Source organism: Strongylocentrotus purpuratus, unplaced genomic scaffold (genome assembly GCF_000002235.5).
Source record: "Strongylocentrotus purpuratus isolate Spur 01 unplaced genomic scaffold, Spur_5.0 spur5_scaffold_20, whole genome shotgun sequence".
Lineage (NCBI taxonomy): Eukaryota > Metazoa > Echinodermata > Echinoidea > Camarodonta > Strongylocentrotidae > Strongylocentrotus > Strongylocentrotus purpuratus.
The window spans coordinates 48,749,371-48,776,257 of record NW_022145606.1 but is presented as its reverse complement, the minus strand read 5'-3'; the positions used below and the strand labels follow the sequence as shown (position 1 = coordinate 48,776,257).

General features: G+C 37.8%; 1 protein-coding gene across 1 annotated transcript; it reads left to right on the top strand.

The window, feature by feature from the left end:
- Window positions 1-14,984: 14,984 nt before the first annotated feature.
- On the top strand, window positions 14,985-26,110 carry LOC115927511. Its single transcript, XM_030993541.1, has 10 exons — window positions 14,985-15,261; window positions 15,733-15,936; window positions 17,087-17,220; window positions 17,857-18,123; window positions 18,649-18,875; window positions 19,443-19,878; window positions 20,378-20,684; window positions 21,287-21,500; window positions 23,953-24,144; window positions 24,955-26,110. The coding sequence occupies exons 1-10, from the start codon at window positions 15,226-15,228 to the stop codon at window positions 25,428-25,430; spliced, it is 2,493 nt and encodes an 830-aa protein (XP_030849401.1). The 5' UTR covers window positions 14,985-15,225; the 3' UTR covers window positions 25,431-26,110.
- The last annotated feature ends 777 nt before the right edge of the window (window positions 26,111-26,887 follow it).

Sequence of the window (26,887 nt, the reverse complement as noted above, 5' to 3'; positions counted from 1 at the left end):
AAGTGACCCCTTTCTTTCATAATAAGTACCCCTTTCCCTTCGATAAGTGCCCCTTTTCACGTTGACACGCACCCATTTTCCTGTATTATGGCCCGGTAACACTATGACGTTTTAGAGCAGCTTATAGCTAGCGTATGAAAAACCATGAAATAATGTCAAAACGTTGGCATACGCCCCCCCCCCCCCAAAACATTGACAATTATGCAGCATGAATAATTTCGGCGTATGCATAACGTATTGAACGTATACATATCGTATGTCTAAGCTATCACTAACTTATGACATCGTATGACAGCGAATCACAGCGTATGGCCAACGCATGCCCAGCGTTCTCGACCTATGCCCAACATAAGAGTAGCTTATGAGAAAACTATGCGCAGAGCGCTCGGCGTGTTGCCGAAGATCACGTGAAGTTACTTCTAAATAACTTCAATATTACTTTACATGCTTACAATTTGAAAAAAACGCCTATACTACGCCAGTTGTACGGTAGAAACACGTTCAATAAGTTACTTCGTCGTCAGACATACGTTGAATACGTCTGAATATGTCAATATGCGTTGCAGATACGTCAGATATAGGTTAGATATAGGCTAGAAGTAAGTTACTGATAGGTTATCAATAAGTTAGCTGTACGGTAAACCTTCACGCCAACATATTTCGACGTATGAGTTACCTACCCCTAACGTATTTACCGTGTGTCTAGCTTATGTGTAACGTATGCCTAACGTATGCCTAACCTATAAGGAGGACGTCGGCATACGCCTAACATTTTTGAGCCTGCACACAAATTTATTTCAGCCTCTGCGTACAACGACGTATGCCAGCTTATACCAGCGTGCTTTTAATGTATACAACTTATACCAAACCTACCCCTAACTTATGTCAACGTGCACTAGCGTGTCGGTGAAAATTCACATACGTCGGCATACGTTACTGCGTTCCCTTCTTAATAATAGCTCCATTCCTTCCACATAAATACCCCCTTTACACCTCTGATAAGAGCCCTTTTCCCTTCTTAATAATAGCTCCATTCCTTTCACATAAATACCCCTTTTACACCTCTGATAAGAGCCCCTTTCCCTTCTTAATAATAGCTCCATTCCTTTCACATAAATACCCCCTTTACACCTCCGATAAGAGCCCCTTTCATTTCGCCACGTGCCCAATTTATATTTCTAATATAATTATACCCTTTTGCCATCTGTCAAGTGCCCCTTTCCATAAATGCCCCCTTTCAGCCCTGGTAAATGCCCCTATTACAATCTGATAAGTGCTCCTTTATTCGACAAATGCCCCCTTTTCATTATCATAACTGCCCTTTTTGCATCGTTGTTGTTCTCTGGAATCATATAATTGGGAATAATAATTATTGACGTGTAGTAGCACAATTAGTAATAATAGCTATAATTACAACTACGACTCCGTAGAATCGCCCTTTTTCGGGTAGGTGAAATCTTGTGGCATGCACTCGATCAAAGGAAAGCAAATCACAATAACAAGAGTCTGGTCTATTTGTTATAGGCTATGTAAAATCGAATACTTGTTTCTCGTCAGTTTTTTTGGTCGACAATGAGGCGTGGGTGTTTGCATATTTTGTTCATACTTCATATTTTGATAAGGGGGTCGCACATACAAATGCTATAATGCATTGCTTCATATTAACCTATGCTTATATAGTCGTCTACGGCAAAATATTTTGGGTAAAGACAATAAATAAGAAAACTGAAGTTTATTAAATATTTGTTTGATTAAGTAGATCTATATAGCGCACAAATAGATAGTCTTTAAAATTTTAAGAAAAGTAAGCAAATCATAATAACAACACTACAATAGAGTATTTTTTTATGAATGAGTAGCTACGATATACAAATCAATCTTATTAGTACTATACATGTTTCGTTTAAACAATTTAGAATACTATGTTATTTTTAGTTATTTTGAGTGTCTGTTTGTACATGTGGTTTTGGGAAGCAGTTACGTTTAAATGAATGTGAACAAATCAAGGCCTCCCTGAAGTTCAGTCTGTAATGCCCTCTTGCGCTGCACTAAAATGTGTGATATTCCACCACTTGTTAAGACTAATTATGGAGGAGATTCAGGCTAATTAAGTTCACATACCTAGTTTGTATTGTTTTGGGGTTTATATAACGACACTCTAGACAAAGTTCCCAACCCCCAGGCCAAATAATAATAAATATATAAAAATAATTATGGATATGGTTCAGTATGGAGATCTAAGAGATCTACTTGACACTACACCATTTGACACAGATGGGACTAATCTACTTGACACTACACCATTTGACACAGGTGGGACTGATCTATCTGACACTACACCATATTTTGACACAGATGGGACTGATCTATTTCACACTACACCATTTGACACGAATGGGACTGATCTACTTGACACTACACCATATTTTGTCACAGATGGGACTGATCTACTTCACACTACACCATTTGACAGGGATTGTACTGATCTACTTGACACTACACCATTTGACACAGATGGGACTGATCACTCATGAAACCGTGATAAACTTTCATGCATGTTTTGAGACCTTAATAAAGTTCCCCGTTAACTACAACTTTATGTTAGATCTACACCTAAGATATCACCGAATTAAATTTGTATCTGAAGCTAAACATATCAAATAACCAAAGAAAAGACAAAAAAAGGAGGTGGGCGCCGAAAGAATGCTTGCGGGAAAGAGAAACTAGGAATACTTTTTACTTGGCCTTAGTGTGGAAGAATACAAAAGCAGCAATGCATGTACCCTGAAAAGAATATCTCTTTAAATCGTTCACGCATAATTAATTTCCTTGTGCAGTGTAGTGAGGTAGTGATAATATCTTTTTATTGACACTCGTTTTTATAACTATTCGAGATATGGCGTGTTTCAATTTATTTCGCTTTTGGCATACAGAATACAGTTCACAATGACAATCTCTCTCTCTCTCTCTCTCTCTCTCTCTCTTTTCTTCAGCCATCCATCCAAACATTATCTTACTCTTTCTCTCTCTCTCTTTCTTTCTCTCTAAATAAATAGCATACATTGTGATGCAGAATATACAGCAGCCTCTATTTTTAAAACCAATTACTGCAGTCGAAGTTAGAAGTCAAGTTTTGCTAATCGCTACCGTAAAGGATTGATGTCATGATGTTTTCCAGTTAAATGCATTCAATTATCCTCCTATATCACATCCACTGACAAATATATGTAACCTGTCATTATACACTGCCAAGGTTCCAGATGAATTTGAACAACAATCGTTGGCCATTGCTGCTCTTTAATACAACGATGACGTGGATATTCACTCTTTCAGCTTGAACTCATAATAATTCGTGTCACAGTAGATTCCGCTCTGTTGATTCCATTGTTCGGGGGATTTAGCAGAGAGCGAAAACAGTATATTATCACGATACCGACGATGTGTTATTATTATTCCTGTTTCTTCATCGTCTCATCAATAGTTTTGGAATATTTGTAGGACAATAAACGAGATTGTGGTACCTGTTTGTATCACCACACGGCAAAGGACACTGAATTTGAACCCCGGACCATCCCCATACTCCTTCCTCCCCTCTCTCTCTCTCTCTCTCTCTCTTTCTCTCTCTCTCTCTCTCTCTCTCTTTCTTTCTCTCTCTCTTTCTCTCTCTCTCTCTCTTTCTTTCTCTCTCTTTCTCTCTCTCTCAACATAATCGGAGAAATGCACACGCCCGTTTTTGTTTGGTAGTGGAGTCCTCCCCCTAGCTACCCCATTACATTTAGGGCTACACCACTTATTTACATGATTTTCTACCTTATCCCAGATAGTAATTTTACAGATCCCAGATCTTACAATAAAAAAACAACAACTGAAAACAAGGATGATGAAGTTAAATTGGTAAAGGCCTCTTGTTTTCAACGTTTACCCAGGTTTGTAATTGACTGGTCTTTTGTGTATGATTTACCATAGTGATTATGAAAACGTGGTATTTACAAGACAGAATGTTTGTATTAATTGTGTACATGATAATGATGAAATAGTTTACACTGTCAGCATCAATAGTGTAAATATCGATCTCCATTTAAAGGCGCTTCAAATAATTATTATTATCCCTTGGGTTAATCGTCTTGATTTGTTGTAATTAAATGTCTTGATAATAGGCAAAATGCCATTAATTATTGTTTTTTAAATTAGTTGGTGCTGGAGGAATAACATGAACATCTTGTTTGCATGATCACATTGATGGCTTACACGTTCTATTTCCAATGTTTTCTTTATGACTTTGAGTAGTGCCTCTTTTCCTTCTCATAAGTGCCCATTTTCACCTCAGGAAAGAGCCCTATCCAAATATGATAGGTGCCCTTTTTAATATGACAAGGGGCCCTTCCCCCTCTCATAAATGCCCCTAGTTTAATATGATAGGTGCCACTTTTACTTTGACAAGTGCCTCTTTCCTTTGCAATAAATGCCCCTTGCCTTTGTTATTAGTGCATCTCTTCCCGTTTAATATTTGTGTTCCTTTACATCTATAATGAGTGCACCCTTTAGATATGACAAGTTCCCCTTTTTCTTTTTAATACATGCCCCTAACCCCTTTTTTTTAGTACCCCCATTTCGGGTGCCGTAAGTGTCCATTTTCACCTATCTGGTAAATGCCCCCTTTACTTTAACACATGCCCCTTTTCCTTTCTGAGTGGACTTTTCCCTTCTGATAAGTGCCCCATTTCCTTTTCTATCAAGTTTTTCTTTCATCAATGTGAAAAGTTTCTGTTGGTAAGTCACCCTTTTCCTTTATATATAACTCCCGTTTAGTAAGTATATTTTTGTCTATATTTCCCATTGTCGCCTACAAAACGTGTCATATAAAAAGAGACATATCTAGTTTCAAAGAATTGGAGTAGCTTTGTGTAGTAAAATGTATTCTTTTTCTACAGCCACGAAGATAGCCGTGGAGGAAGAAGGCACAAGCCCTTAAAGAACTAACTGTGCCCTTTTTAGAATATAATCGTGCTCGTTTTCAACGCTATCAAATGTCCTTTCACTACACTCTTAGAAAAAAGGTGCAAAAAAGGGTGCAAAATAAGAGTTTGCACCCTTTACATAAAAATGAACCCTATTGAAGGAAAAGGGGTTCAAAAAAGGTGCAGTATAAGATTTTGCACCCTTCCCACAAAAATGAACCCTAACAACCCAAAAAGGTGCAAAATAAAAGTTTGCATATTGCATGCATATTCATGATTACTTTCCACGTGTTCACATAAAAATACATTTATCATATGATTTGTTAAGCAAATTATGACAATGCACATCAATTGTGTGATTTGTATTTTCCTTCGGCAATCATTAACAAATAGATTATTTTGTCTGATCATGTTACAATTACATTCACGTTTTAGCAATATATATATATTGATTATATGATTACTAACTAAGAAACATCATGCATGTTTAATATGTATATGTGTACGAGCAAATGTCACTAGTATTCCTCGATGATGGGTGCAGGATTGCACCTTTTAAAGGGTGCAGAATTGAACCCCTTAAGGTGCTGCTATTGCATCGGTTTGCACCCCTAAAGGAGCAGGATTGAACTATTAAGGGTACTTACGTGTCTCCTAAAAGGTGCATTCTGGCACCCTCCTAAAGGGTGCAGGATTTAACCCCTAAAGGTGCTGCTATTGTTGCATCGGTTTGCACCCCTAAAGGTGCATGATTGAACCATAAAGGGTACTAACATTTCCCCATAAAGGTTCAATCTGGCACCCTTTTGAAGGGTGCAGGATTGCACCTTTAAAAAGGGTGCAGGATATAACCCCTAAAGGTGCTGCTATTGTTGCATCGGTTTGAACCCCTAAAGGTGCATAGTTGCACCATTTTTTCTTAGTGTGTATTTAAGTCGTTTAATATAAGAAGTGTGTCTTTTTTACACTAAATGTTTCCCTTTTAGACTACGTTGAGCTAATCCGAACACCTACCCCCGGACAACTACCCCATAAGATAGTTGTCCGAGGGTAGTTGTCCTAGAGGATGGTTGTCGAAGGGGGTAGTTACCTGCGGGTAGTTGTTAGGGGGTAGTTGTCCTAGAGGGTGGTTTTCCTAGGGGGTAGATGTTCTAGAAGCTACGTTGAGATATGTTGAGGTTACCAATTGTATATAGGTTCCCTCTTCTTCTTGGGGGGGGGGGGGGGGTGGTGCAACCCGAATCTGAAAGACTCTCCGCCACCCCTGCAGTGTAACGTCGAAACCCGACACGAATAATTATCTTTATAATGTTTATTCATTCGAGCAAGGTATTGACAAAATAGATATTCATTTTCCTCAACCTGATCGCGGTCAACTAGACTTGTTGACGCTGTATGTTAGTACTTCCTCGTATGCTGCTTCATGTAGGTCTCTTCGAAACAGGGAGTCGACTTTTGATACTTTACATACTTTCTCAACTAAAGCGAATTACATCGCATTTGGCGAATGAGGAGATTTCAATGCAAGCAAAACTGGACACTTCAACATTTGGCTGGAATTGTGATTCGAAAGACTCTTGTTTAAGTTTTCTTCGTTCTCACACGTTACACCTATTTGAGCCGTTAAAAGAACGTCGTACGCGTTAGGCGGGGCCTTAGTACACGGATGATTATCACGGACACCATCCTTCGAAGTCCTAACCAAATGTGTATAGTTCATTTATTACTCAAGTATCTTTACATCGAAAACAACTCATCTTGTACCTCAACTAAAGGCAGTGAATGCCGTCATTGACCTGCTCTTAAAGGCCTACTGATTGATCATACAAATAGAGTGAGTATTTCATACTGTTTTTAATATGATATATTTTTAGGTATAGAAGTGCCCTTTTCACCTCAATATTATTTAGAGGGCTTTGTTATTGCTATTTAATGTTTGAGTGTTAATGTGAGAGTGGGTTTGTACATGTGGTTTTGGGAGGCGGTTGTGTTTTAATGAATGTGAGGAAATCAAAACATTGCAATTGAGAACCAAACATGCTCGTAATGTCCATATACATGTCAAGTTCTCAAATGTGTCTGTTTGGTGGTGTTATTGTTACAATACAGGTTGTTCGATAGTATGTATTTTCAAAAAAGTAACAGATTATCTTGAATAAATCTGCACTCTATACCATTCAACACCAAACGGTAGGCCTACATATACAGTTACTATTCACTTGCCATGTAGTTTCTATACCCTAACAAAAAAGCAAGAGACTAGAATAGTTCTGGATGCCCTCTTGCGCACGCCCTATACAGCCAAAGCAGAGGGCGAGTCGTCGTCGTCGCCAATGCGCGCTGGAAAACACTAGGGTCACGTCTAGTTAGTCCAATTTTTGTTAATGGTGTCTTCAAATCGGCTTTATAAGGGGGAAAATCTATTGAAGAAGAGATTTGAAATTATCGACATTTTTGAAACACTTTAAATCGTGTCTTCCAATCCTGTAAAACGGGGAAATTCACTAATAGAGATTTTAGTTATTAAAGGCATATACCGTAATAAAACAACAGAAAAAAAGAAAGAAAGACGTTTTAAGCCGAAGTGGAAAAGGAAGATGACCACAAAGTACGATCTTCTCTTTTTATATTTTCCCTCCTATTAAGTTTTTATTCCTCACTTTATTCATATGTCAGTCTTTACAACATTTTCTTTCTACATGTTATTATATCCCTTTATTTCCCTTCTATTTTTTCTATCATGTAATTTTGATTTCTCCACTCTTTTCTTTCTATCTTTATCACTGTTAAAGAGACTTGGTAGCATTGTTCAGATGAGAGAACGTGGTGCTTATGTAGTGACGTCAATGCTAGATGTACAATTACAGATTATCTGAAAGTTTGAGTGAAAACAGACCATTATTAATGATAACAATTGGGAAAAACTGATCTGATCGATTCCTCGATTCTCCCAACTATATTATTACAATTTAATTACATTTTTAGTGAATGTAAATCGTCACAAAGCAATGAATTGGCTCTATATACTATTCCAGATATTTAAGTGTTGACATATTCTAAAAAGACTGTTTTATGTCTCATTTCATGGAAAAACGGTAGGGAAATTTCAAAAATGTTTGGGAGAAATTACTCTTAAGAGCGTCTCGCAGAGTGACGCCTTCAGAGAAAATCATAAATATCTTTGTGGTTTAATAATTTTGTTCAGGATTCTTTGCACTTTAGAGGGTTAGTACAGTAAAAGGAATATAATAAGTAACATTTCATACAACAATAAATTATGCAGTTTTTTCATTACCTTCAACAATGTTACCGAGTCACTTTAAAGGTTAACAAATTGATAATTATCAAATTTCTGAAGGCAAATAATGCATTCTAATACCATCAACATGGATTTCGAAAGTAATATAGTTCTAAGTTGTCTTTCATCAACTTGATAAATTTCACTTTGAAATTAACTCTTGGTATCTTAAACGATTTCAAGAAAGCATTTGACACAATTGATCATAATTATGTATTAATAGGTAAACTATGTGATTGGTTCATTCGAGGGTTACCTCTTAAATGTTTTACGGACTATCTTAGTAACCGATTTATGTTTGTTCAATGTGGTTGAACGTTATCTGAAAGGAAGAAGATAAGATGTGGTTTTCCACAAGGATCCGTATTAGGGCAAACTCTGATTGTATCCATATAAATGGTCTGCCATCACTTACTAATTAATTTCGTTTTGGCTGTTTGCCGATGATTCCAACCTATTTTCATACTTTTCCAGATGACTAGGGTAAAATTGATGTAAATAAAGTGAAAAACAACAAAAGATAATACAAAATAGGACATTGGTATCAAACTTGACATTTTAATCGATGAAAGCGAATTTCATGTTAATAAGTAATATGAAGAAAACAATAGGTATAAATGGTAAACTGAAAATTGATGAAAAGGAAATTAAAGAGGTTGATTTTGCCCTTTTTGTTGATGGACATCTTCTTTTGAATTGACATATTCGTTTTGTAAATCAGCGTGTGGGAAAGGAAGTTGGAGTACTATTTAGATTTCCAGATTGTGTTCCTAGACGTACTTTGATATTATATAAGGCATTTTTACATCCCACATTTCTTGCGGAATAGAGATGTTGGGAAGCAGTTATAAGACTAGCCTAAGAAGCATATTGTGCAGAGAATGGCATTTTGTGCTATAACATTAGTTGAATGGAGAACTCATGCAACTCCACATTTGAAAAGCTTGCGAATCATTAATGTATTCAATTGTCATGATTTATCAATGTCTACTTTTGAATTTGATCTACTTATTAGCAATTTGCCTTATATTTCAATAGAGTGCTCTGAAATTATAGAGCACAGCTATTCGAAAAGACAAAAATAAGGTGTACAATTACGTCTTTCAACATTAAGAACGACACAATGTAAATTTACATGTCTTTTGTGGGCAGTGAATTTGGGATAAATTACCTAGATTTATAAACATTCGATTACATATTAACAGTTTGTTTATTGTAAGACGTGTTCAGAATGTTTAGTTTTTAAGTGTCGATCCTAATATTTTATTTATAAGTTTTGCTTTATTTTGTTTTCTGAACTTTTTTGTACCAAAATACTTTGTTTGACTGTAAGGGGTAAAGCCCAATGTCTCATGGGAATGATTATAGAGAAAAGCAATATTCGGATTGTTGATAAATTTGAGTAACAATCGTTCGCCAGTGCCGCTCTTTATAACAACCATGATTTTGTAATTCACTCTTTCAGCTGGGACATCTAATAATTCACGTCACAGTTAATTCTACTCCACTGATTCCACTGTTCGAGGGATTTTGCAGAAAGAGCAAGAAGAATATTTTCACGATTACCCACAATGTATTATTATTATTTCTTCATCGCCTCTTCAATGCTATTTGAAAAAATATTGTTCTGACAATAAACGACATTGTGGTACTATTTTTCATTTACCGTCACAAGGCAATCACGTGGCAGATAAATGCTTTAGTACTAGGTTAAATAATTTGAAAGGAAACTGAATTTGAACCCCGGGCTGCACCACTACCTCCCCCCCTCTCTCTCTCTCTTTCTCTCCCTATCTTTCTCTCTCTCTCTCTCTCTCCCTCTCTCTCTCTCTCTCTCTCTCTCTCTCAATATAATGGAAGAAATGATGCACGTTCCCCCAACCCTCTTGGAGCTATGCCACTGACTTACATCTTTATCTAGTTTATTCCAAAGATTAAGTCTTACCATTAAAAACACCCTGGAAACAAGGGTGATGAGCAAATACTGTTTATAGCTACCGTTTCCCAAGTTTTGTAATGTGCTGTTCTTTAAAAATGTAAGATTGTCCATAGTGATTAGGAAAATGGCATACGTTCCACATGGATGTGTTTTTTAAATATTAAATGTCTTGACAAAAGACAATAATATCAGTATACCCTTATTTCCATCTTTCCCGAGTTTTGCTTGTTGATTTGGTACTGGAGGATTAACATGAAAAACAATAAACTTATGGATTTGTTTACACGATCATATTTATGTCTTTGACATTCTATTTCCAATACTTTTCGGAATGTTTCGAAGACAATATAATTCTTGTCGTTCATAGTTTTATCTAGCTTTAAGTGTCGTGATATGTTGGGGGAAGTAGTCTTAGCAGCATTTAATGCAACAATCGCTCTTTTTCCCGTTGCTATAAGTCCCCTTTTTACTCTGTTGAGGGCGAGGAGGGCCCCCTTTTTACCTCTGGTAATTCCCCTTTTTACTTTGAGATGTGCTCTTTTTCTATAAATGAATGTCTTTTTCCCTTTGGATAGTTGCCCCCTTTCCTTTGCCCATAAAATGGGCTTCTAATTCAAAGCGATTAAGAACAAGTTTTCTTTAATTTCACCCAAAGCTGGCTCGCTACGCGCGCTCGTTCGTATAATTATATAATTATGTTTCTTATTAAAGATCTTTTCAGTATTTCATGAGAAGATTGTGCTTAAAACCCCATCAGGATTTGTTTTCCCTCTTTATATGATGTATATAGATGTATTTTTTTGGCACTGCGACCTCACGAATCTCAAAATGTTTGCTCGCTCGCTTCGTTCACTCGCAAATAAACATTCATACCATGTATGATGCTTGAGCAGTATCTTGGACCATGTAAAGAGAGAAACAAACATTGAAATCATCCCTGATAATGTAATAACAATGTAGGGGTATATACCATTGTCTAAAATGAACATCTTTTCGCTTTGAGGTTTCCCTATGTAGGTGCCCCTTTTCCGGAGAGTGCCCTTTTTTGTGAGACCAGATATGAAAAGGGGCACTTATGTAAATGAAAAAGGGGCACTTATGATAAAGGAAAATGTGCATTAGTTGAAAGAAAATGGGCACCGATTATATTTCAAAGGGGGCATTTATCGGAGGTGAAGGGGACACTTATCTGAAGTTAAAAAAGAAGTATTTTCTCGTACTTGAAAAGGATCATTTACAAGAGAAGGGGCACTTTTTATGGGGCACTTATCATTAGGAAAAAGGTCACATATGAACATATGAGGTGCGCTCATCCGAGTTAAAATGGGGGTAGTTATTAAAAGGTAAAGAGGCCCTTCTTACAAAGAAAAAGGTGCTCTTGTCAAAGTAAAAGAGGCACCTCTCAGATTTGAATAGGGCAATTAGCAAAGGTGAAGGGGGCACTTATCAAAAGTGAAAAGAGTCACTTCTCGTACCTGAAAGGGGGCACTTACTAGAGATTAAAAGGGCACTTACGAGAATGGAAAATTGACATTTATTGCAAGGAAAATGGGAACTTTTCGAAGTAAAAGGGGCACGTATCCAAATAAAAGGGGCACTTATCAGAGTTGAAAAGAAGAAGGGCCACTTGTACAAATTAATAAGGGCACTTGTGAAAGTAAAATGGTAAAGCTTACGCCATAAGTGGTTGTCGTCCAGGTTTAGTACTGGTTCAAACAACAGAGCCCCTACACGAGGTTAAAAAAGGAATAATTCAAGCAACGGACTGGAGCAAAGCAAATTCAGTGTTTGTGGCTTTTGTGAGCACCACTTAATTTCTTAACACGTAATCTGTTTCGAACCAGCAACTTTGACAACTTAGCCAGCATGTCAGCACGTACACCGATAGATATAGTATCTGATATCGACAGTTGTTCCGCTGAGATCGAGTTCTGCTCTACTGATCGCTGTGTATAGGGAAGGTTGACACGTGTCAATTTTATCAAAGACTTCCCCATACCAGACGATTGCTTCTGTCTAGACGTGACTCTCTGGTACTCTTTTGTTACACGGTCTTTACCATACTCAAATGCAAAACTTCAAACATGGAACTTACATGCATTCCAAAGCCCAACCCTATTAAACCCCAAGCGGGGTTCAAGCTTTTGTCCAAAGTCTCGTTCAACAAAGGAAGTTAGTCTGACAGCTACAGTCTCTCCTTTACCAACGTTATCATTGATCCAGGTTTTGGGTTAAAGATAAACTTGAGTACTGGTAATGCGATTGCATTGTGAAAAAAAAGGTGTGGAATGGATCAGAAAAGTTGATCATATAGCATATAAGTATTAAAGTGTGTGTAATGCAAGGTTCTAGAGTCATCAAAATCATCATAAATTTGGCAGAGTCTTGGTAAAGTAACAATCACTTACACAGAAAGATGTATATGGGACAACACACATTGGTGTCGGGGCTAGTACTACCCTGATTTCCTTATCTTTCTATGCTCATTACTCAGCCAGTATACATTTTGCATAAAAATGAGTATCGAGCTGCGAGTGGGGGCGGACGTGTTACTGCTGAGCTCCCTTGTTTCTCATATTTTTTCCGTTTTGGCGTTTGTTTCTATGCTGTGATTGGTACTAAAGTGATGATCTGGACGCGTACAAGCCATTTCTAGGATGAGTCTTTTGATTTAGCTTTTTGATTTTCATATATTTGGTGATTTAGTGATCAAATTTTGGTTTTTTGATAGTGAAGGAAGTCAAAATTGCAGTTGTTTTTGCTGCGCGTAGTGCTAAACACCTGTTGTTAGTGACAACATATTGCGCACTCTGTTATTTGTTTTATTACTTCTTAATTTTTAATTGCGCATATACACCTGCGCCAGCGCCTTTCAATTGAAGTACGCGCAGAGGAATTATCCTTTATTCATGTTACAATATGAACATTTTATGTTACTATTAATATGAAATAATATGAATAATAAATAAATAAATAAATGAATAATAATAATAATAATAATAAATAATTATATTACTGGATTTGTAAAGATATATATATTACGCTTTGTACTGATATGTGCGTTGGGTGTGTTTGAGTGCTGATAATATTATTATAGTTCACAATTTGGTGTTTATTCAATTATTGTTTCTATATTTTCCTGTTTTACGTGATTAACTTAATCATAATTTGTTCTTGAATCGATTGGGTGAGTGGTACATACGCGGTATTATTTTATTTTACTTTTAGGCTCTGCATAAGCTCGGCTTGTTAGAGCTCTTGTGAATAGTGTGCCGCGGGGTTTCATATCCTTAAACTGCTGGCGAACAGAGCAACAAGACCAAGCTCTGTAATTGTTAGGTTTCTCCAATGGTAGGTTTGTCCAATAATGCCGAGTTTGTGCCACGGAACTTAGTCGGACATTTCGATTATATTCTTGTCATGTCATACGTCTTTATCTTCTTTTTTTTTTATTTTTTTTATTTTTTATAGTTTAGTCTACCTTAATTGCTGATACCTCCTTAATATATATATACGATAGACTATCATTAATTCTGCTGCATTACCATATAGCTTACTTAAAGGTCACTGCAGATCAAATCAATTGATTCATAATATATTATAATCAGTTACTCAATTTATTATTTAAATTAGTTTGATATCCTAAGGTAATTCGATCTGCCCTTAATCTCCTTAATATTCTTGCACTTATTTCGAGAAAAAAATCTTTGTTTCTCTACTATAATCAGTGTTTTTATCACAGCACTGAATAGAGATATAATCAATAAAGTAAGGTAATATTTTGTTGGTTCAATTAGTACTCTTATCATAAGAGTAATTGTAATCGCCTCATTCTTTTAATAATTGTTAATTGGTTTTGCCATGCTTAGTTGTAACCACTGCCCTGTGGTTCAGGTTCTCTTTAGAATCTAACTAAGGCTAAGAGAGCAAACCCTAACAGAAAACCATGCTACCGTGACAGCATTGAGGGCGATTGACGATACGGAACTCCCGACATCCTTCGACCAGTCACTGCAGGGTCTAGTGGTTCACACCCGTCCTGGTTTGTCCTCGCCGGTGTGAAACTGCCACCAGTTCCCCGAGAGAGTGCCGGTAGTAACTTGCAAGAGCTACCGGTACTTATCCACCTTTGCAAGCAGCCTTCACTATGCGCAACAGTATGAAACTTCATACCGGTTCGGTCGTCTTCCGGGTTAACAAGGACCGCGCTGTTAGATCAGGACTTCCGTCGACAGTGCCAAGTATGCTAGGAAGCAAACAAAAACAACAACAAAAAGATGACACCAGCGGAATTACTACAATGACGTTTGGACAGTGGAATGTCAGGACACTCCTCGATCGGGAAGGAACTGGCAGGCCAGAGAGAAGGACTGCCCTTGTAGCCATGGAGCTGGAGAAGTACAAAATTGACATTGCTGCTCTGAGTGAAACACGTTTCTCCGAGTCAGGTAGGCTCGATGACATGGGCTACACATTCTTCTGGAGCGGCAAGCCGGACGGGGTACGACGAGAGGCTGGAGTGGGATTCGCCATCAGAAAAGAGATCTTAGCGAAGCTCACAGAAATGCCTAAAGCGGTGAATGATAGAATTATGACAATGACAGTACCACTGATGAAGAAGGGAAATGCTACTCTCATCAGTGTATACGCACCAACCATGACGAGTCCGGATGAAACAAAAGAGAACTTCTACAATCAGCTTAGACGAACGTTGCGGGACACCCCCCGGACTGACAAGCTGATATTGATGGGAGACTTCAATACGCGGGTAGCGTTATTTTTTTATGCGGCACAGATTGGGGCATGGTGCGTGTTAAACCTATGGGAAGTACGTTCTTTCCCTTCTGAATAGTGTCTGCACGCCGAGACTAGTCATGTTTCAACTTTCGACGAATCGACACACGTACAGTCATGCACGCTGTCGAGGGTCGCGGAGAATTGCGCCACTTTTCGAAGTCAATTGCGCTGCCGCTCTATCGCTATACGCATAGCACTGCGAAGAAGTTTGAATATCCATCGCGAACTATGTCATGATGTGTTTGGATAACGTTCCTCTTCGTTTAAGGGTAAGTTTTATTGACTAATTATTGTGATATTCTCCTTATTGACGTGCTGCCTTCTCTTCAGATTTCCAATTTCATTTTAATTGTTGATGTAATGATTTTCCATACGGTACGTGGATTACATGTAACACTATTAAAACAGACTCTAGCCTAGTCTAGGCCTAACTAGGTTAGAGTAGGCCTACTACTAGCAGCTAGCGTGAGGGTGGCACACATCAATGCCAATGAATGGGGTTTTGTAATAACGGCACTCAAAGAATTATGCCGACACTTCATCCCAAATTGTCCGTTAATTAGCTAAACACTAGGCCCTAGGTGTAGTGTAACCTATTTTTGTTATAAATTTGTTCATAGGCCTAGCCCTAGGGCTAAGTTTATAGATTCATAATCAATATTTACTTCTTCATTTCTTGTCTGCGTTTGTGTGTGTTTGTAAATTGTAATCATTTTATTCTTTGACTTTTGCACATGCAGGCAATATTGCCAGACGATCTAGTTCAGGACATACATGTATGTTCCTTCGATGATGATGATGGTCCCAACTTTTCGGCAACCTTTCGCCTGAAGACGAAAACAATTGATAGTTGGCAGCAGTGGCTTTCGGCTTTTCAAGAGACTAAAGTCACATGGAGGGTAAAAACAACCATGCCAGCATGTGGTCGATCTGTGATATTCAAGGTAGGACACCAACCATGTCCATTTCATTAGATTGAATTAATTATACTTTTTACCATTACCATCCTGTTGTATTTATTTATGTCTTACTATTCCTGAACAACAACTTTTTTGTTTTTTGTTTACTGTTCTTGCATTCTTTGATATGTTTAATGTCACTACATTGTTATTTATCTGTGACCAGTGAGCAACAAATTTCCATGTAATGGACAATAAGATAGATAGATAGATAGAAATGGTTAGTAAAAAGATCATCGCAGCCAATGGCTGAATTGCGATCCATTTCACAAGGTTATATACAATACAATTGCAATTCAAATTGAAATAACACAAGATATGACATAAATCAATAATCAAACATATAGACATTTCATAAAAATTCATTGATTGTATTCATTTTTGTTAAAAAAAGAAAGAGATAGGGAGAGGTGTAGGAGAGGGAGAGTTGGAGTGATGACAAAGAGAGAGGAGAAAAAGAGAGAAAGGAAGAGAGAGAAGGGGGACGAAAGAGAGAGACGGAAAGAGAGAGAGAGAGAGTGAGAGTTGAAGAGAGGAAGAGACAGACGAAGGGTACCCTATCATTACAGATGAGGGGAGATGGCAAGAAATGTTCAGTAATGCAGAAAATTGAGATAAAAACTATCAAAATTCATTCACATAGTTCAATCATGGACTGTGAAATTCTAAAAATACAATTTATATATAAGTAAAAGGTCAACTATAGGCAATCCATACTTCTTAAGGCAACAAAACATAAACAACTTCCTATTACACCTTTTTGTGAGATCGGATACATGACTATCCCACTTTAGGTTTGATTGTAAAATTATTATTAAATCAATTCAGTTCAATTTATTAAATTCATTTTTGTCAAATATTATGAACTTAAATGTTATGTTTTATGTTGTATGTTATGTGATATAGGTTATGTGTAATATGTTATTTAAATACTGTTGTGTCAAATACTTATAATATTGTAAAAAGGTTATTGTAATTGATTGTCTTGGTTATTGAAAATGAAATGTAATTGTAAAGCTAATGGAAACAAATGCTTCTTTTTTCATGTTTCACTTGTCCTGTGTATCTTTCGATATGAAGTCATTTTTTGTATTAGCGATTGCATAAATTTTGTATTTTTATTTTGACTCTTCAGAAACAGTACAGATGCCAGCACGGGCAACAAAGAAACAAACAGTACTCACATTTCCACCCAAAAAACACAAATTGTGTATCAACTATGACAGTGACCATCAGGAAAACCGAATATTCAAGGAAAAGGCAGAGCAGGTGGGTAAAACTCTAGCATTGCATATTCATTTTTACAGAGGGTCTAATTACAATGATTATCCTGTTTAATATCAATATATGACTGATTCAGTTCTATTTTATCAGTCGGAGGGGGTGGGGTGTAAAATCTTGCCTTCAGGGTGCCGTTGCATAAAACTTGCTATTATAGAAACTTTTCATGGAATACTGGATTTTGATTGGCTCTTGAGCAACGTTACCATGGTAGTTACCATTGAATCATACCTAAATGAAAGCATACCTAAATCATACCTCAATGAAAGCCCTACATAAAGTCTGTGTGGGAAAAAGCAACAAACTTAATATTTGATTTAATAAATTGATTTGTTTCTGATTTTTTCCAGCAATGAGTATTACAATACTGTAGTGGACAAATTTACCTTTAATATTAATTCTGCGAAAAGGGATTAAAAAACTTTTTAACAGAGAGTGGGATGTTTATTGAGAAGTGAATACCGGTAAGCTATCTGACCATATCTGACTATACATTACCATTCTATACTTTAAAAAAAATGGGGAAAAAATGAAAATAAAAAATAAACATTCTATGCTAATGACTACCATTTTTTTTCTTCTTTTCTTTTCATTTTTTTTCTCTTTTTTTTCTTCTGCATACAGGAGTTTAGATACCCACATGCCGGAATGGCCAACTCAAGTGGTGATAGCCTGGAACCACAACCATGTATTGGACATCCCCGCCTCACTCAAATACAGGGATGTGGGTGAGGATGCAGTGAAGAACCTTCAAGAACTGTTCGAGCAGGGGCATTCTCCACAAACCGCTCTCACCATATTGCATAGTGATATGCAAGTTGATGACCCCGAGGGATATATCACAAAATCTGCCGACAGGGCTGTGTGTCCAGACCTTCAATTTTGTTATAGGTAAACAATTTTTCCTATCATCATCATCATTACCATTCATTATTAAATGTTACCATTAATGATAACGCAGTTGATAAAATATCTGATTTAAAATGTATAATACAAATAAAAAGGAATAAATATTTCTCTTTGCTCAAATTTATTTCAAAATGTTTGTTCCAGTTGTAATTCCATTTAATTTCAAATGTCAAATACATTCAATTAAGACCAAGTATTGCACATAACGGCACACAGTGGAGGTGCCTTGGTCAAGTGGTCTAAGGCCCTTGACTGGAGATGCGAGAATCAGGGTTCTCTCCCTGGCATGGCACTTGATTTAACTCAAATACTCAAGTAAATAAAATTACAATTATTGCAGGTTCTCTGTGACACTGTTGTACAGAAGTTGATATGTCCAAGGATACTATCTGGCTCATGACATATATTGAAATGCTTCCTGATGGTCTTTCCTTATCGGTTGCCTGAGAAATTTGGAATAATGAATGATATGTGAGTTTGTGTATTGTGTTTTTTTCTACACTGCAGACTATACTACCACATTTTTAAACAAAAATATGGAGCTGGGAATGGACAAGAGATGATTGATGCCATTGAAGAGAGAGTGTTCGCCCCATACAACGCTGAGATGGGAATGAAGTGTGTGTCCATGACCAAAGAAGATGACCACATCATCATAGCCATTTGCACACCAATGATGAGGAGGGTGCACACAACAAGACAGAGTGGAGAGATGGTGTTCATAGATTCAACAGGTATTTCAGGCCTAGTATTATTATTACAATGATATGCTTACAAGTAATTTGAAAAGTAAGATATATTCTTTTGCCGACATGTAACCTTTTTAGGTGGCTTTGATCTTCATGACTCCAGCCAAATTGTAACAGAATATGGTAAAAAAAATTCTTTCCAAATTGACTTGAATTGCAATGGAAATCAACATTAATTTTTTCTCACTGGATGTAAAGTGGAATAAATGAGGTATACATAATTATGTATTATTATTATTATTAATAATGTAGTGAACAAAATACAATACAGTAAATCCTAACAGTCAATAGTGGGTCTGGCTTATCATGCTTATGAAAAATGGATACCTCTTGCGAGGTTGGATGCTTTATTACAATCACCATTTCATACTTAGTGTCAGTGGTCATTATCTATAGAGCCTGCTGGAGAAAGATCTCATCTTGTGCAAACTTGGCCCACATTATACATGTAATACTATAACTCTAATGCAATTCATGCAGTACAAAATTGTTGATCATGTTATGTGGGTCTGTACATTAACTGTTGTAATGACTTCAGAACTCATTTTGCAGGTAATATTGATCGCCATGGTAGCCGATTATTCATACTCTTGACACACAACAGTGCTGGTGGTCTACCTCTGGGTATGATGATAACGTCATGTGAACAGCAGAGTGTGATAGAGAAGGGTTTGAACCTTCTCACTGAGGTGATGCCTCCTGATTGCTTCAATGGTAGAGGAGCTGCTGGGCCGAACATCTTCATCACCGATGATTGCACAGCTGAGCGGACAGCACTGCGGAATGTCTACCCCTCCTCCACCTTGCTGTTGTGCATATTCCACGTCCTTCAAGCAGCATGGCGCTGGTTGTGGGATAGCAAGCATGGAATTCCCAAAGGTTCAAGACAACCCTTGTTCCAGAACATCAAGCGCATAATGTATGCATCTACCCCCGAAGAAGCTGCCACAATACACTCAGATGCTTCTGAAGACCCTCTTACATTAAGGTATTACAGTTTGACTTCAAATATTGGCCTAATCATAATCCATGGAAATAATAGAAACAAAATATATGTAAGCAGAAGTGATCTGATTGTATTTCAATGAAACCATGATGCATTATATGATGTAGTGATGAATTTATTAGATTTCAGATTTTTTGGAGTAAAGAGGTGAAAGGTCACACATCTGTTTTAATATAATTTCAGCTAATTACAGTGACAAACTGCAAACTTATATGATATTTCAGCCAAATTCGGGGCACTTGTATACTATGATGCAACAAAAAAACTGATTGAGACTAAGGTCTGTTATATCTAAGGAACCTTTATCATGAGATTGAGTAAATTCATGCATAAGGCATACATTTGCCTGTACAGTGCAACATTTTTCATACCAATAGAAACTGTCAGAACACATTTGAAATGGACATTAGAATTGCACACACAACAGTGCCTTAATTGTTTGTAAATTTGCTCATTCATCTTCTAATTTCATTGTCTACAGATATCCGAAGTACCTAGAATACCTGAACGCATTGTATGAGAGGCGAGCCTTTTGGGCACTGTCATTCCGATCATCCCTTCTTGTCCGCGGAAACAATACGAATAATTACGCGGAAGCTGCGATGAGGGTGCTAAAAGATAACATTCTTCACAGGACCAAAGCCTTCAACATCCCTCAACTAGTGCACTTCATCTTGTCTCGCCTTGGACCGCATTATCAGAGAAAACTTGTTGCTGTTGCAAACCAGAGACCCATGATATCTACTCGAATGAAGCCTACAAGCTGCAAAAAGGAAGATATCTCAAAGGTATAAAGTTATATACTTTGGCATGATATCAAAGTTGTTGATTTTGTACCTGCACCTTGAATGGCATAAGATTTGATCCAAAAATTCAAAATTGTGATTTATATGTTGTAAACTTTTAGAAATATAAACGATAAATCATTTGAAAGATTGGGCCATTAATCACATTATATTTTGTAATATTAATGTAATTTTCAAATACTGGCATGCAGTAGCTTTTATGTTCTAATTTTGAATTTGGTAGACTCCAACCGTATCACAGATTGCTTTACAATTATCTAACTGCACTGGTGTGAGTTTTTGACCTTGTACGCTTTGATCAGCAGGTATTCATTTTCAAAAGGTGATAAATGAATTACACCTGGTAGTCAGACTATTTTTATGAGTTGTATAAAAATCAAATTCAGTGAGCAAGGCGTCGCAGTATTGCATGTTGCATTAATGATTTATGTGAATCTTTACATTATAAATGATTTTAGATTATTTGGTCAATAAGTTCATGTCAGGGTGTGCAAATAATGGACACAATTATTTACAAAATGATTGCTTGATCCTTCCAAGTGCTAATTTCATGCTACTTTTGCACATTTTTAATATCACTTCAGACTGGAGAGATGACATATGAAGTGAAAAGTAGTGATGGCTCCAGTTCCTATTGTGTGGATATGAGTGTGGGAGTGTGTTCCTGCCCTGCTGGCGTAACTGGAGATGCGTGCAAACACCAAGCTGCCATTCACTACCATCTCAAGGTTGCAAGTGATAATTTCCTACCCAGTACACCAGAAGAGCGAGCTATCATGCTTAACATAGCAACTGGAGGTGAGTTTTTTTTTAATGTGAAATTTATAGTACTCATGCATGTAATGAAGCTACTTTCCCCTTTGTTATAACTTGTTGAACTATAAGAGGATTATAACACACATTTTCCATACAGGGAGCCAAACATGCAAGCCTATATACCTTAATTAGGCTTTCATCGAAAGGGTGCGCGGCGCGGTGTGGTGTGCTCAACGCACCCATTCGATAAAAGAGGAGGGGGGGGGGCTTTTCTGGAAAGGGTGCGTTGAGAGCGGAGTACCGTTTTAACACACCCTTTCGATAAAAGCGGGGGGGGGGGGGGGCTTTTCTCGAAAGGGTGCGTCGACTAGTCTTTCGCATCAGTCGTTTAAAATGAGGATCTGGGTCAGAAGGTAATGGAATGGTCTTGATTACAGATCGAGTGGTCTCTTTCGTTATTACTATGTTGATGGGGGAGACAGAGAGAAGGGAAAGGGAAAGGGAAGATAAAAGGAAAGAAAGAAGAATAAGAAGAAGAGGGAAACGGGGGGGGGGGGGGCGAAGGGCTCTTGCCTCCTCCTCCCCCCCCCCCCGCCAAAAAATAAATAAGAGAGAGAGAGAGAAGGGAAAGGGAAAGAGAAGATAAAAGGAAAGGAAGAAGAATAAGAAAAGAGGGGCTCTTGCCTCCCCCCCCCCCCCCGCCAAAAAAATAAATAAGAGAGAGAGAGAGAGAGAGAAGGGAAAGGGAAAGGGAATAAAAAAGGAAAGGAAGAAGAATAAGAAAAGAGGGGCTCTTGCCTCCCCCCCCCCCGCCAAACAAATAAATAAGAGAGAGAGAGAGAAGGAAAGGGAAAGAGAAGATAAAAGGAAAGAAAGAAGAGGAAGAAGAAGAAAAGAGGGAAACGGGGGCAAAGGGCTCTTGCCTCCTTTCTTTTCTTTCTTTTCCTTTCTTTCCTATTCTCCCTCTTTTTTGTTTTTGTTTTTCTTTCTTTTCTTTCCCTTTCCCTCTCTTTTTTCCCCTCTCCCTTTTCTCTTTTTTCCCGACGGCAGCGCAATTTTACCAACAATATCCTGACAAATGTCGCACCCCCACACCCCCTTTTGGAGACGCCCCTACCTACGCCACTGTTGGCGACCACAAGGCTATCAATACAAATTAAGACATATTAATGAAGATTCTTTTTTAATGTTGCAGAGAGTATTTTCTCTATGAACTTGTTTAATGGAAGGACAATAAATAATATTAAAAACATGATTACTATAGCGGTATAATGATGAGAGAGATGATTTAAGTCATACTTTTTTTAATATCTCTTATTTATTTTTTGGCGGGGGGTGGGAGGGAGGAGGCAAGAGCCCTTCACCCTTCCCACGTTTCCCTCTTTCCTTCTTATTCCTCTTCTTTCTTTCCTTTTATATTTTCTTTCCCTTTCCCTTCTCTCTCTCTCTCTTATTTATTTTTGGCGGGGGGGGGGGGGGGAGGCAAGAGCCCTTCGCCCTTCCCCCGTTTCCCTCTTTCCTTCTTATTCCTCTTCTTTCTTTCCCTTTCCCTTCTCTCTCTCTCTTATTTATTTTCTGGCGGGGGGGGGGGGGGTGAGGAGGAGGCAAGAGCCCTCCCCCCCCCCGTTTCCCTCTTTTCTTCTTATTCTTCTTTCTTTCCTTTTATCTTCCCTTTCCCTTTCCCCCTTTCCCTTCTCTCTGTCTCCCCCATTAACATAGTAATAACGAAAGAGACCACTCAATCTGTAATCAAGACCATTCCATTTTATTTAATACATTTCCGATTTACTTAAATTGGCAACTATTACCTTCTGTCCCAGATCCTCATTTTAAACGACTGATGCGAAAGACTAGTCGACGCACCCTTCGAGAAAAGCCTCCCCGCTTTTATCGAAAGGGTGTGTTAAAACGGTACTCCGCTCTCAACGCATCCTTTCGAGAAAAGCCCCCCCCCCTCTTTTATCGAATGGGTGCGTTGAGCACACCACACCGCGCCGCACCGCACCCTTTCGATGAAAGCCCTACCATTATGCTCGAATTATAACTTGATCAGTAATTATGTTTATGTAAAGTTCTTGTATTGTACCTCTTTTCTTTTTCTTTCCTTCCATCTCTTTTTCTTTCTTTATTTGACTTGCTTGTTTTTTTTTTAAAATCCCTCTATTCAATATTTGTTTTTGATCTTCTTCTTTCTTTTTCTTTTGTCTTCTTTTTTTTTTTGGTCTTTTTCTTTTCCCTTCTTTTTTCTTTCTTCCTTCTTTCTTCTTCCCTTTTTTTTCTTCTTCTTCCTTCCCTCTTCATTCCATCATTGTTGTTTTTCTTTTCCTTCTTTTTCTTCTTCTTCTTCTTCTTCTTCTTCTTCTTCTTCTTCTTCTTCTTCTTCTTCTTCTTCTTCTTCTTCTTTTTAGGTTTATATATATATATATATATATTTAGAAGTATTTGTTTCTGTTTCATGAAATATAACAAGAACCATTAATTTGTTTGATTATAGGTGATGCTGCTGCCCTACCACATAACTGGCTAGGTGCACTTCAAGACGATGGTATTGCTCCCCTTGAGGTTGAGGGAACCACTGACCAGCCAGATGAACAACTGGAAGAAAGACCACAGAGAGACTCCCTTGAGGTTGAGGAAACCACTGACCAGCCAGATGAACATCTGGAAGAACCTATTTCCTCACAAGGTTAGTTTTCTGTTGCATTTAATGAAATAGTAGTTGTCAAAATTGTTCCAAGTAATTAACTAATGTCTAAGGAAGGAATGATTCAATTTTGAGTTCATATCTAGATTTTAAGTATATTGTCATTGTTAAGATTTCACTCATTTTCTGGAAAAATGACAGTGACTAGATGGAAGCAGTATGTCTTTTATTCATTTATGTATTAATTTCTTCATGCCTTCCCTAATCTTCGTAATTTATTTTATTTATTTTTTTGGAGGGGGGAGGGGGAAGTAGGTAGTTATAATACTCCATCTGTACACAATTAGTTACCTCTTGATGCATGCCCCTAGACAGTACACTTACTCTCCCTCCCATATTAGCAACATATTGACTCGTTCCCAGATGAATCACCTCTAAAAACTATACCTCCCCTACAAATTTATTTGATGAACATCCCTGAAAAAAAATCAGTTACATGCATTTTTTCCTTATCCCTAGGTAGTTGTCAGCTGGAAAATATATAGGAAAGATCTGGACATAAATCCCTACACTGTTTATACATTCTGTTTGATAAAGAACCAGTACAGCTGTCCCCATCCCATAAGCATGTAGTTTATTTGGGTTTGTTCTCCCATTTTGATTTCTTCAAAAGACACAAAGTGGATGAAGATAGTCATATGAAGTTACTGTAAGAAATGGGATAAATTTGCACTTTCCTTTTTGCCTGTATTGAAAGGAGGTAGTTGTTCTGGGGGGAGGGGGGCAGGGGAGGGTAATTGATGCATGTTGTAACAAAATAATCTGATTATCATCATTTTCATTTTTCCACAGATGGTGACACGTCACAAGAATGTGCAAATCTGGCAGTGATGTTCGACACACTGAAGAGAAAGCTGGAAAATAATCCAGAGACATTCAAGGAGCCAGTCAATGCCATGTACCATACTTTCCAAAAGATGACTGATAATAATATGGTGTCAGCCATGTTCATGTTTGGAAAGTATGGGACAACTAACTTGGCTCCCCGCAGGTTCCTTGGTTCATCATTAGGATCACACGGACCAAACATTGGTGTACAACCAACTGCGATTGCACGACGGAAAGCTGCAATGGGGGGAAGGAGACGTCTGACATCTGGCAGACCAACCAAAGATGCTGCTGTAGCTGAACATGGCTACTCTAGGACGAGGTCAGAGCGTGTGCTGGGCGTGCATCAAACAAAGAGATCCAGAGTTGCCGCTCCTCACTCGCTGAGTCATGCTACAAGCATGAATGTAGCTTTGGGGAAAACGCACAGTGCGCAATAAAAGTGTAATTGGCAAATTAAGTACACTCAACTAAAAAAAGAAGAAAGTAAATTCACTTTCCCATTCAGATTTTTTACAGAAGCTTCAATGAAAATTCAATGCAGCATTATAGCATGTATCAAATTAAAGGAAATGTTATGGCCATTTAAGCTAGTAGGTGAACCAAAAGAAAAACTTTAGGAATGAGTGAGCACATTTGATTGATTATTTTTTCTTCCAAGGTACAAAAGTAAAAATTGCAAAAATTGACAGTTTGTCATTCATTGTAAATGCCCTTCTACAACAGTGGGAACGATAGATCAAACTTACACATTGAGAAACTTGGCTAAAATCACACAATTGAGCCTTTATTCTCTGTTTCTACTTCCAACCCCCCCCCCCTTACCCTACAGCCTGCCCCTCCCCTCACCATTAAAAAGAACAGAAAAAAGAGAGAAGCTTTTGCTATATCCAAATTTCAAATATGTTTTTAATGCTACTTGTAAGTGGGTCCAATGGTCTCGTTACCAAAATGTTTGTGGACAGTGTTAAATGCAACATATTCCCTACATGTTCATTTTATTTTATTCCCACAGTGTGTACTTGGGTTAATTATGAAAATTTGATTTTCCTCCTGTCATGCTTTAAGATAGACCTGTGATATATATTAATGCTCTGACAATTTGAAATGATTTTATTTCTGAGAATTTGTAACTATGAATTGTCATAGTAAAATATGGGTCAGGCCACATTATAAATAACAATACAGGTATGACATTGAAAGATTGATGAAAAAATTATGTGATGGCCCCAAACTACTCTGTATAACTGGCTTTAAATCTCCATCTGTTCAGTTACCAGTTGCATCAAAACGTTGGAATTGATAAGATTACCATTATTTGCATATTTTCATGAATTTAAAGTGAGGCTTTAAAAATCTGTGCACTCAGTAATTTTAAAATGCCTACACAGCTGTAAAGTTTTAAAACTTGCCACTAAGTATTCTAATGTGTAATAATTGTTATGCCTCCGTTACGAAGTAGCAGGAGGCATTATGTTTTCGGTTTGTCCGTCCATCCGTACGTCCCATTCTCGTGATCGCGTTATCTGAAGAACCGATTGATGGATTCCTGCCAAACTTTGGTCATGTCCCATAGGAAAGTGAAAAGTATGCCGCAGACCTGCCGCAGACCTGCCACAGATCTGCCGCAGACCTGCCGCAGACTTTTAGTCTGCGGCAAAGAGTATGCCGAAGTATGCGGCAGAAAGAAATTTTGCTGCAGACTTGCCGCATACCAGTATGCCACAGGAACAGTCTGCGGCAGATCTGCGGCAGGATGAAATTTTGCTGCAGACTTGCCGCATACTAGTATGCCACAGGAACAGTCTGCGGCAGATCTGCGGCAGGATGAAACTTTGCTCCAGACTTGCCGCATACTAGTATGCCACAGGAACAGTCTGCGGCAGATCTGCGGCAG